The sequence below is a fragment of the Sinocyclocheilus rhinocerous genome, unplaced genomic scaffold (assembly GCF_001515625.1).
Source record: "Sinocyclocheilus rhinocerous isolate Xijiao unplaced genomic scaffold, SAMN03320098_v1.1 scaffold534, whole genome shotgun sequence".
Taxonomy (NCBI): Eukaryota; Metazoa; Chordata; class Actinopteri; order Cypriniformes; family Cyprinidae; genus Sinocyclocheilus; species Sinocyclocheilus rhinocerous.
Genome location: NW_015646352.1, coordinates 562,903 through 575,833, shown reverse-complemented (window position 1 = coordinate 575,833; position 12,931 = coordinate 562,903). Strand labels below are relative to the sequence as shown.

General features: G+C 37.3%; 1 protein-coding gene across 1 annotated transcript in view; it reads left to right on the top strand.

The window, feature by feature from the left end:
- Positions 1-12,931, top strand: part of LOC107707470 (lysine-specific demethylase 7B-like) — a 39,394-nt gene that overhangs the window by 21,584 nt on the left and 4,879 nt on the right. The window contains exons 3-9 of the mRNA XM_016511489.1: positions 4,833-4,918; positions 5,135-5,252; positions 6,198-6,358; positions 9,320-9,461; positions 9,569-9,755; positions 10,152-10,314; positions 11,853-11,940. Coding sequence (XP_016366975.1) covers positions 4,833-4,918; positions 5,135-5,252; positions 6,198-6,358; positions 9,320-9,461; positions 9,569-9,755; positions 10,152-10,314; positions 11,853-11,940 — 945 coding nt within the window. The remainder of the gene's footprint in view (positions 1-4,832; positions 4,919-5,134; positions 5,253-6,197; positions 6,359-9,319; positions 9,462-9,568; positions 9,756-10,151; positions 10,315-11,852; positions 11,941-12,931) is intronic.

Genomic DNA, 12,931 nt, shown 5'->3' with positions numbered 1-12,931 from the left:
CCAATTCCCATTCCTAATTCTTCAGTAGCACAAATCAGGAGCGGTTGTGATAGACTAAATAGACATTAGAGTTAAAATTCTCCACATTTTTATGCATGCTTTAGTCAGCAAGGAGGCCTCGGGCTCAAACCATAGTACAAAGTGGGATTCTGAGACCATAATAGGATATATGGCTTACATACTGTGAGTTCTGCCTGTGAACTTGCCATCACCATGGAGACTCTTTTCATCTGCTTGCAGTCTACGTGAACGATTGGTTAAGCCTTCAGGAGATCTCATTGGTTTGTTTGGTTTATGCACTTGCAATGGCTCCTTCAAAGGAGCCTTCAAGTATCTTCCAAACCATACCTTCTGCTACTAAATCCCTTGCTAGGATCTACATTTGACCTAACAAGCTGCACAAAACCAGCCCTTACCCATTATCTCAGGAACCATCAGGAATATTTTGCGCTCTCACTGGGGGGCCCATTGGCACTTCTCCAAAAACGTACCGTTGAGAAAAATGGTTACATCCTCTTATTGTTTGCTTGGACTTGTTCCATCTCCAGATCAAGCCTACATTTCCGCTGAATAATGACTATTATGGCTAAATGGCAGGTCATAAGAGCTCTGTGAGGAATGGCTGTTGTCAGAGCGTTCTTCAACCTTGGAAGAGGCTCTCGCCCTTCACAGTCTTGAAAAAACCACTCAGTGTGCTCTCATGTCTTTTGAGGCCAAATCCCAACATCTTTTTAGGGCTTAAAGGCTCTTCCTTCCAGATTTATGATATTGATGGAACGGTGCCTAGAGGCTTGCGTGTGTTGTTATTTCTCAAATCAATCAGTTTTTAGTCAAAGAATCATCCAGTACGATTATCTAGTACATTATGTCGATGTTGTTTTGTTGTGATGTGCGTCCTTTTTAGACAAAGGATTTGGACAGATGCAATGACATTCTGTTTCTCGTCAGGATCCCCCCTCCACTCCTGGCAAAACAACATGCAATACCAGTGCAACAGTGTAAGCCTTGGCAATGAGAAAATGCAATAGTCTGGTAAGATTTAAATGAATAAAATAACACTGAAACAAACAAGTCTGTTACTGCGCCTCTCATACTTTAATGCTATTATCCTATTTCATGCTGAACCACCCTCTTGAGGATGAAAAGTGCACGGTTTAGCAAATCCCATGAAGTTTTGTGGAATTTGTTTGTGACAGCGTTATGGATGTGGGCTTGCTTATCTGCTTTAACAGGGAAACTGTAATAGTGGAACACGAAGCACAATGATAGATTTATTCTCAGATATTTCCAAACCAGCATTAAAGGAAAGAAACACTCGATAGTCAGCTGACTTCAAAGACAAGTTCCTAACAGAGATGGAACCTTTTTTTTTTTTTTTTACACTGATTTAGCATGTAAACAGTGCAATACGCAAACAAATATTGAGTAAAATAGTCAGTTTTTAACCCTTTTTTAATTAAAGAATTTTTTGTATTTTAAAAGTAACATTGACGAAATTGAACTGTATTGTAAAATATAACTTTTTCTTGATGTGTTTGATGCCATGCTTATTATTTATTTATTTATTTATATAAAATATGTGGTTGGTTTATTTTTAAACCATTGTTGATAATGTTTGTGAATAAAATTGATATAGTTTTATTCACATATTTGTTTACAAATAAATGAGCAATAAGCATTAATAACAACATCAAGAAAAACAGTAACTCAAACTCTTAATATGTAAACTCATAATTTTTAACTTATTTTAAAATGCTTCAAGTAATCAGTTTACTCGTTATTTATGTGAGTACTTGACTGCAACCCTGTATTATTTCATCACCATTATTTCATAATTTAATTCTTTACAGCAGATACTTGCCAATAATATTGCACTTCATATTTCCTTTGCTTGTTGCATCATTCTCTCTTTCTGCTTGAATCTTCATATTACACTAGCAACCCACCGGTCCCTCGTGATGTAAGCTCTCTTGAGGCCTGAACTCATTCAGATTCTGTCTTTTCTCTCCCATGCACCCAGTGCTGTTCTTTTCACCCATCTTGCTTGGCAACAGGATGTTTCAGCATCTGTTATCGTGACTCAAAAACTCTCTGTTTTTAGTGACGCAGTGTACCTTACCACAGATTACTCAGACGGAGTAGGAGTAAACCTTTCTCCCAGATTTGAGGAGAAAGCCAGTGTTTCGTCCTACAGTAGGTCAAGAACTGAGGCGCTGTGATGTAATGATCTCCATGAGTCACTTCCTGCATGTCCTTTTTGGTTGTTTTATCGCAATCACAAGTGAGAGTCTGAAGGAAATGGAGGGAGGGAAAGTTCTTGGCCAGCATTTGCAGTGGCAGCTAGATCAGTTTGTTCTGGCTCCTTTGAGGAAAAAAAATGTAAGTTGATGTGGTGCACTTCCTTCTGATTGGTGCATCATTTCTGCTATATAAAACGTCTGACTATTGACTAGTTCATTTTTGGATAATATCACCCTTATGCCACTTCAAACCAAGCTTGGTTAGCATGAATCCAGTTCATTGAAACCAAATACCATTGGTACTTGGCTTGCATGTAATTGAACTTGGTGATCCAAGTTTGATCGTGTGTAAGTGTGAATAGGAACTTTTATTTACAAAAAAAAGTAATTTTTTTACAAAAAATTAACAGAAAATTAGGGTGTATGATAGAAATTTGTGTATTTTGATGTGCTTTTTTTGTTTTCAGAATTACATTTTGGAATGTAAGGAACAATATACAATTATCTTTTAATTAGGAAAATACCATATGCATAAGAAGTGTATGGAAGCTTGTTTCTGCCATAGGATGAAAAAAGTAATTGCTACTTTTTATCTCACAATTCGGACTTATTAACTTGTAATTCTGAAAAAAGTAGTCAGAATTATAACTCACAATTGTGAGATAAACTTGCAAATCTGAGAACAAAAGTCTGAATTGGGATATATAAACTCGCAATTGCAAGGAAAAAAGTCTGAATTATGAGATAAAGTCACAATTACCTTTTCCTTTTTTTCTATCAGTGGCAGGAAAAAACACAATTGCGTGAGATTAACTCGGAATTGCAAGAAAATCGGTCATAATTCTGCAGAAATCTCACAATCCTGACTTTTTTTCCCTCAGAATTGCACATTTATATCTTGCAATTCTGTATACATCTGAGTTCATTTTAAAAATTACTTAATACTTAAACTTTTTTGAGCAAGCTAAAAACAAAAAAACACTGAAAACACATTTTTAAAGGACTGAAATTTGTGTAACGTTTTTTGTTTGTTTGGCAGCTGATGTTGTTAATAATGTGGTTATATAATACCTCTTGTTCTTGTGGCATTGGAAAAAAAAAACACAAAACCCCAAATTTTCCCAGTAGGAAGGCTAATTTACATCTTTTGATGTGGACACACCATTGCCACTCAATGCTGCCGTTTCCCACACTTGTTTCCAACACAAACACACTCCCTTCCCCCGTTCACTTCATGTCTCGTGCCCTGGAGCCCAACCATATGTAACCTCACATCTGGAGTTCTGGTTTAGCCAGGCCTGTCTGGGGTTAAACATAATCGACGGTAGATGACCCAGTCTGGAGTTACTCCTCGGTCACTGCAGAATCTGTTCAGTCTTTGGCAGGATTAGATTTCAAGCGTGGTTTGGAACGTTTTACAGTTTAATGTGTGCTATATGCGATAATCGGGGCTACTAAGTTTGTTCAAAAAGCCACTGAACTCTTCAGTTGTGGGGAATGTTTTAATAAGCTCCTTCAGCAACTTTGCTTATTGTTTGATGAACATTTAGCAACTTATGTTTAGCATTGACGTTAAGTACCATGCAGCCTAACAATGTCATACAAGATCTTGTCCTCCTTCCTCAAATCTATTTACTTGGCTAAAACAGGTTTTATGTGTAATCAGTGCTTCGTTAAAAATGATGGCAAATCATTTTATGTCGTTCATAATCATGGAAATATGCTAATGCTGAAAATGGTCATAAAACATTTCCCGTTCTGTCTGGTAAGAACAGCTGTTTTGCTTAGCAAGAGCATGATAACATGCTTTTTTTTATCAGACTTTGAGAAAGGTAGCTAGGATCTTCTTGATTAGCATTAGCTAGACCTGTCTTAAAAATACTGTTTTTAGCTTTATTTGAGACAAGAAGCACTATATAAACTAACATTCAAAAGTTTGGGGTCATGAATTTTTTTTAAATTCATTAAGGATGCATTAAATAGATTTAAAAAAGCAGCAAGTATATTAATATTGTTACAAAAGATTTCTATTTAATATAAATAAATGTTGCTCAAAGATTCCAGGAAAAAAGTATCACACTTGCCATAAAAATATTAAGCAGCACAACTGTTTTCAGCATTGATCATAATGACAAATGTTTCTTGATCGGCATATTAGAATGATTTCTGAAAGATCAAAAATTTCTGAAGTGACACTGAATACTGGAGTAATGATGCTGAAAATTCAGCTTTACCATCACAGGAATAAATTACATTTTAACATATTCAAATAGAATACAATTATTTTAAATTGCAAAATAATATTATTGTAATACTTCACAATATTAAAATTTTACTGTCTTTTTATCAAATAAATGCAGCCTTGGAGAGCATAAGCACTTCTTTAAAACGCATTAAAAAAAAATCTTACCAACCCCAAACTTTTGAACAATGCATGATACCTTTTTTTTCAGATTTTACTCCTTATACAATTAAGATTTTTACTTACATCACAGATTCATTGGTCATTGCAACATACAGTATCCTCAGAAAACTATTTAATGTGTACAAATCTTTAAAACAAATAAAAATTGACATGTTATTTTCTTGCAGCTGTGTTGAGGTAGAAGAGCACCATGCTGTGGACATAGACGTTTACCACTGTCCTAGCTGTGACGTCCACCATGGACCATCTCTGAGTACGTATCCACTTTTTGGACTTTTTGTTTATAAGACTAATCAGATGGAGACTGGAACTGGTTTAAGAGGATTCACAGTATGTCTAGTCAGCTGAACCGTTGTGATCAACAAGCAGTGGTGCACAACAGATGTTTGTGGCATTGTGGTAGTCTAGTGATGACTGCGGTATTGTTCTGAGGCCAGCCATATTAAATTCTCTCTGCCTGAATTTACAGTGAAGAAGCGAAGAAACTGGCACAGACACGACTACACCGAGCCAGATGACGGCAGTAAGCCAGTGCAGGCTGGCACCTCTGTGTTTGTGCGGGAGCTGCAGACAAGGACCTTCCCCAAGTACGTGTGCCAGCTGTGGGAAACCAACACCATCATGACAAAGCACTCCAGCGCTTGGTGCTGCTCATTATGCCACATTATACATATGGGCACAACTAATGTTCTTCTTTGAAAACCAGTGATTATTGTGGCATTTTCTAGAAATCTGTTTAGTGCGAGTCAGGACTAAAGTTAAAGAAATAGTTTGCTCTTTGAAGCTTCACAAAGAATGCAAAAGAACCATAAAAGTTGTCCATACAACATGTACTCTACACTCATTTTCAGCAGCCATAAATCCAGTCTTCAGTGTCTTACAATCGTTCAGAAATCATTCTAATATGCTGATTTGGTGCTTAAAGGGGTCATCGGATGCAAAATTCACTTTTGTTTTTGTTTGAACATAAATGTGTGTTGGAAGTGTGTGTACACATCCCCCCTATAATGATAAAAATCCTCCCAGTGTTTTTTTTTTTTTTAAATCCCTATTTTAAAATCCCCTTTCTCAAATCAGGCTGTTCTGAGGTTCCTGTCAGAATAATGTAGTTCTGTACAGACCCCTCCCACGATAGTTGATTGACAGTAGCATTTCTACCATTGAGAAATTTTAACCAAAGTATGTTATAGACTTTTCATTAAGACCCTAAATAATCATATCAACTTGTGGAAAATGGGCATCCAATGACCCGTTTAAGAAACATTCATTATTTCCAGGATTCTTTGATGAGTACAAAAAAATTCGAAATAACAGCATTTATTTAAGAAAGAAATCAACTGAGCTCTAAACCATTATATTTGTGCATTGGACATTGATACTTCTTTCATGAATACACTGAAACAGCTTGGGCATATTCAAGAATTTCAGAGAATAAACTTCAGGTTTTTTTCAATTCTTGCTTGAATAGTTCGTGCTTCTTGTTGCTCAGATCTGCTCTCTAATCAGTAATTCTTCTGTGTTTTAATCTGCAGTGGAGATGAGATCTTGCAGCCAATGCAGGGCAGTCAGGTCACCCAGAGGTATCTGGAAAGGCATGGCTTCCGCTATCCCATCGCTGTACACAAAATGGAAGGGCTCGGCCTCTGCTTACCTCCACCGGATTTCTCCGTCAAGGATGTCGAGCGCTATGTCGGTAAGGAGGGAGAGTGGAATCAGTTACTGTCATCCTTTTCACCCTGTTTCTTTCACCTTTACCCATTGTGCTCTACATTATAGCCATTGAGCAGCAGTGCTTCATGGGTTTAAATATTAATTCCATTAAGAGTTGTCTCATTGTAATGGAGTTGCATTACAGTCCAGCCACTGCGGAGATCAGATGTTAATCTTAGGTGAGTCAGATGGGTCTAACCTTTTAGCAAACATTAATCAACCTGTAATGAGATAAGAGTGCAGATAAAAGTGGTGTTCCTTACACCAGCCTAGCAGGCCTCATCTCATTGAGAGCCTGGTCCTTATAGTGTCTGGTTACACAGTCAGTATATCTTCCCCACTGAGCTTTGTCCGTAAATTTTAGGTTACAGCTCACTCCTCTACCTCTCACATTTGTGTGTATAATGTATTATCGCGATACACACAGCGATCAGCTGCTCCATTTGGGTCCTGAGGGGGAGCCTGCGGCCCACTGGGAATGGAAGTGTGATTATATTGGACTTAAAGTGAGGTGACAAAAGGTTTGCTACTGCTGCACCTTCTGGTGACCCCATAACTTCTGTCAGGCTGCTACTAATGTATTTAGCCATTTAAGCTAGCAACCCGCTAAGTGTTTTTTTCACAGATTTTTAAAAGTTAGCCTCATTTACCTGGAATTCACACCGAATAATATTGTGTGACCCAACAAATATGGTTCAAACTTTTCGTCACAACCTCTTTATCCCCGATTTCCTCTGTAAACACTTTAGCACATTTCAAATATTAGCACAAAATGCTAATTGTTGACAATTTCGCTCTAAATTCTGCAAAAACATGCTGATTTGCTGGCAAAATTAGCTATTGAGATGCAAGACAGAGAATTTGTGAGAAATGTCAGAGATGCTTGTCTGTACAGTTTTCTAAGCAACGTAAGTGTGACTTTTTAGCAACAACCATCAATAGGTGCGACATTCCTTAAGCTGCATTCACACCAGCAGCGTTTTCTTGCAGCTAAATAGAAACATATTGGAGGCAAAAGACTAAATATAATATAATTAATATAATATATAAATCTGTACGTAAAAACAAAAATGAATGAGAAACAGAGCCTGCTCTTTTCCATCGCGTATGTTTATCTACGGCAAAAACGCAAACAGCGTCACTGCCAGAGCTGAGAGGAGAACGATCACATGAGCTCTACCATCTTCTTTCCTATTGGCTGTCACTCCCGAAAGTCACTCTTCATTTGCATAAAGTTGAAGGATTCTCAACTTTGTCGCATCGCTGGACATGCCCCATCCGGTCGCCAATGGTCGCTGTTGCTCGTGTCGCCGGAAATCGCCAGCTCTGAATTGAAATTAATAGGATCGTGTCACTTTGACGTTGCGCGTTGCTTGTAGTGTGAACGGGGCTTTAGCGTCAATTCATTTCAAGTTGGTTTCTAAACAGTGATCCATCAAAATGAAATTCAGGTTTTCATTTAGCTGAAGACTGGAACTGAAAATAAAATTTTGGTAATTAAATTTGGGTAACTGGATAATTGAACTCTTTATGCTGTTCAGGGTTTCATATACTCGGGTGATAAATTAAACCAGTTGTAGTAAAGTTCTTTGGCAATGATCTCTCTATATATTAGAACAAATTTTACAGGTACTTTAGCATAATTTTTGGTCACAGTAAAGTGCATCCATACTGCTAACCTGTTGTAGCTTATCCATGTTGTGCACATGAAATAGACACTGAAACAGTCAAAACTCGTCATTGGCACTAATAAAACGTCAGTCGACCTGTTTAACTATTTTGGCCCAAACTAATTTCTTGTTTTCGGGCTGAATATTTTTAGTCACCAAAATTTTGGTGCATTCCCATTATTTATTCTGTTTAGCATGCAAAGGATAAAGCTTAAATTAATTTAAATTTAAGAAGTGTGCTATTTTAAGTTGAAAGTCTGACAACATGCCTGCCAAAAAAATAAAAAAGTTACGAATTTTAAAGTTAACTGCAGTGACGTTACGTCTGGAGCTCGCACTAAAAGCTCTAGCTTTCATCCTTAATGCACTTCTGACTGCCAACTGCAGGCTAGCTGCCCAGCTAATTCAGTTACTTCAATGGGCATCTTGCCTGCATGGCTCTCCAGCCAACAAAATTGAACACTGTGGGGTTTTTTTCTACATTGCCTTTTCCTTATAATGACGAACCGCACTCTCCACCTGCTTTTGTGAAAGCCTCTTTTGTCCCTCATTGCTTTGGAAACGTGCTTTTGAGATCATAAAATAAATTTTATGTCTCCAGAACTATTAAAATGTTTGTTGTTAGTGGATAAAAGGAGTAATTAATAGCATAAATGCTTTAATTTATACACATATAAACACTTATTACAGTCTTGGAGCTTGGGGTGCTTGGATTTTTAAATCAAACCCATATTTGTTGTAGCCACCAGTGTGCATTTGAATTCATAAAGGATCCAGTAGACATTTTTATTGGCAGTGTTGCAAGTCATGTTGATGTACCTGATCCCAGAACAGCAATAAATGATCTCTTTATGGTCTTCTTTGTGGGATGAGTCTGTTTCTGGCTAGATACACTAGGGTGCCGTTTGTGTACACAAGCACCAGCTGTCCTGCTTTGTTTTTGAGGCTTTTCCCAGCAGCTTTCTGATGGGTTCTGATGTTCTTCCTGCCAGTTGTCTCTCTCACAGTTATAAACGTCAGCTGATTTCTTGTGAAGAAACATCAAATGAAGCAGATCTTTCACTGGAGCATCTGAGGAGAGATGACCCTGGGAAACTTTTTAGTGCCAAAAGGCAGTCATTCTTTCATTTAAAATTTGCTTTATAGCCATTTAATGATGTTGATTATTGCAATTTATCCTGCTGAGTTTGTTTGGGTAATGATATTTGTTTTTGGTTGCTGTTCCTTTGATGCCCGCACATGCACATCACTCAACTTGCTCCCTTTGCTTACAGGAGGCGACAAAGTGATTGATGTCATCGATGTGGCCAGGCAAGCAGACAGCAAGATGAAACTGAGTGCATTTGTGAAGTATTACTACAGCCCTCAGCGGCCCAAAGTCCTCAACGTCATCAGTCTGGAGTTTTCAGACACCAAGTTAGTATTGTTTTAAAGCGCCGAATTTGTTACGGCTGATGTTGAACACAAAGGTGCTTTTCCTCGGTGTGGAGAAATGTTCATTGTGATTCCAACCTTGCACTCAGGATGTCAGAGCTGGTGGTGGTCCCTGATATCGCTCAGAAGATGTCTTGGGTGGAGAACTACTGGCCTGATGACTCTTACTTTCCCAAGCCCTTTGTGCAGAAGTACTGCTTAATGGGCGTGAAGGACAGTTATACCGACTTCCATATTGATTTTGGGGGCACATCTGTGTGGTACCATGTCCTGTGGGTAAGTGCACATTATGAGCGTTTGAACTTTCTATTCATTAGAGAATCTTGACAAAAAAATGTATCATAGTTTCCATAAAAGTTTAAGCTGTACAGCTGTTTTCAAAATAAGTAATGCCTAATTGCCCTCACAGGAATAAAGTACATTTTATAATGTATATCAAAATAGAAACCAGTTATTGTAAATTGTAATAATATTTCACAATATTACAGTTTTTACTGTTTTACAAATAAATGCAGGCTTGGTGAGCATGAGAGGCCTGTTTCAAAAACATTAAAAATCTTCTGACCCCAAACTTTTGAATGATACTGTACCATATTATTTTTTTAAAAAAATTATTTGACACCAACTAGAATATAGGGATAATAAATTACTTCTTAATTCTCTTCCCTGTAGGGGGAGAAGATTTTTTACTTGATAAAGCCCACTCCAGCCAACCTTGCACTATATGAGGAGTGGAGCTCGTCTCCAACCCAGAGTGAAGTGTTTTTCGGGGAGAAAGTGGACAAGTGCTACAAGTGTGTCGTGCAGCAGGGAACAACACTTCTGATCCCTACAGGTTAGTACATTATTTTATTTTATTTTAATAAAAAATAAAATTATTTAATTATTTATTTATTATTTTAAATGGTGATAATAAATTAGCATTCTTATAAAATAAAATGAAATGGCATAATTTTTATTTTTTATGAAGTTCTAAAATAAATTCTATTTGTATTATGTATATTTGTATTATGTATTGTCATGTCATTCACATGAGATTGTAATAGCAAACGACAATGATCCAATCAATTTCCGAAGGACAAAATCAAGTCACGCCTTATATTTCCTTTCTTGTTTGAGAAGCTGTTTTACTCTGTATACATCACAACAGGAAAGAAAAGATTATCGCAACTTCAGCTTCATGCTGACTTTAAGCCAACCTGGCATAGCAACAGACTTAACCAATGGTGTGAGTTTGGGGCGGGGCTACTGTTTGAGTGAAAACCTGCTTTAAAACAATCATTATTTTATTTGCTAGTAGTGCAAAAAGTAAGTATTATGTTTATCTCAGGACTTTTTACTGACAACCGATGTTGGCTCAAGAGGAACTGTAGAGGAACTGGTATTCCACTTTGTAGAGCAGCTGACTTTAATGGCAGTTCCACAGGAAAGCCAGGGCTGATTTGTGCTCTTCGTTTCAGGTTCAGACGTAGCAGGAACAAGCAGAAACTCTTACCACCCAGAAAGCCACATGAATCTTAGCAATGTGTTATCCAGTCTGGTACTAATGGTTCATTAGTGAAGCTCCAAACCCTTTTTTGAGTTACAGTACTCATATGAACATCCAGTATTATATCGTCATCATGACTTCATATCATATATGAAGTCATATAATAAGGTATATATGGGTGGCATCATAAATCTGAATGTTTTATGAAACCCCACACTCAAAATGATCAGGTCAGGATACGTGGTCTTCAATGAATCTGGTTCCCAGCTGTGTTGATGGCACTAGCAGACCAGTTTAAGACCGTGAGATTCTGCACGTCCCCCGCTGTGAGACAGACTTCAAAAGTCCTACAAAACCTACGGTATTAAAGTTGCTCATTGTCGGGGCTCTGCCTTTGAATCTAATGTATATTTGTGCATTCCAACCCTTTGCATGTGGCCTATATGTTTGAGCGTAGACAGGACGTCGTGGATGTAGTTGACAGACTGGTTGTTTGGTGGGCTCTGCAGTGGTCTTTAAACACTCTGGGGGTTTGATTCAGCTCAGCAGATCTCAGTTAGCCATATAATCGCTGCAGTGGATGACCCACCCAGCACATGTATGTCAACTTTTGGTTGCCATTATGTTGAAAGTTCTGTGCATTTATACAGTTTGGTGTACAAGCATGTTTTTTAGGTGTTGGTGTGATATTACTATGAATTGAAAGTCTAAATTGTCCAAAACATTTCTGTGGATTTTGTGAAATCTCTCTCGGTCCAGCTTTGCTGTACAGCGGATATGAATGGCTCACTGTCGGCTAAGGGACAGCTGCAGTTCAGACCAGATGTCTGGATGTGTTTGCATCTGTTGGTCAGCTGTTGACACATTCATGACCTCTCTTGCAGGATGGATCCATGCTGTTCTCACCTCTCAGGATTGCATGGCTTTCGGAGGAAACTTCCTCCACAACCTCAACATAGGCATGCAGCTCAGGTGAGTGAGCACTTTCACTTTTTAAAGACTTCATTCAATCAGAATTGAAGTGCTGTGGCTTTTTATATATTCTGTTAGCTTTGAAAAAAAAAAGTGACGTGACGTTTAGCCAAGTATGGTATCCCATACTTGAAATTTGTGCTCTGCATTTAACCCATCCGATTGCACACACACAGCAGTGCGTAGTGAACACACACACAAAGAACACACACACAGCAGTGGGCAGCCATTTTTGCTATGGCACCCAACTCAGGGAGCAGTTGGGGGTTCGGTGCCTTGCTCAAGGGTCTCACCTCAGTTGTGGTATTGAGAGTGGAAGAGAGCGCTGGTCATTCACTCCCCCCATCTACAATCCCTGCCAGTACTGAGACTCGAACCCGCGACCTTTGGGTTACAAGTCTGACTCTGATTTTAGCATATATACATGTTTTTTGTTTATTTTTTTACTTGTATACATATTTTTATCCCAGAAATTATCTTCTAGAAGGAAATGTCCTTAACAGCATAAAATTATTATTATTATTATCATTATTATTATTATTATTATTATTATTATTACAAAAGAACAACAAAGCAAAAATTGTATTTGAAAAAAATTTAATGTTGCTAATAATAGCAACAACAACAATAATAATAATAATTATTATTATAAATATTATTACTACTACTGCTGTAACAAAATAACAACAAAGCAAAAATGGAAGTGGAAAAAAATGTTAATCACAACAACAATAATAATAATAATAATAATGTTAGTTTATTTATTTTTATTTTATTCTGTTAGGGTTCTTTTTTTTATTTAGACAGATTTAGAGAAAAAAACTAAACATTGATATTAATATTAATCATAATAATAACAAAATGGCAAATACCGGATAAATATACTAAATATGGTTAAATACTGATGACTTGTATTTATTAGCCACATATTGGTTATAACTAAATAAACAACAATAATAGTAATAACAAAAAAAAAACGCAACAAAGCAAG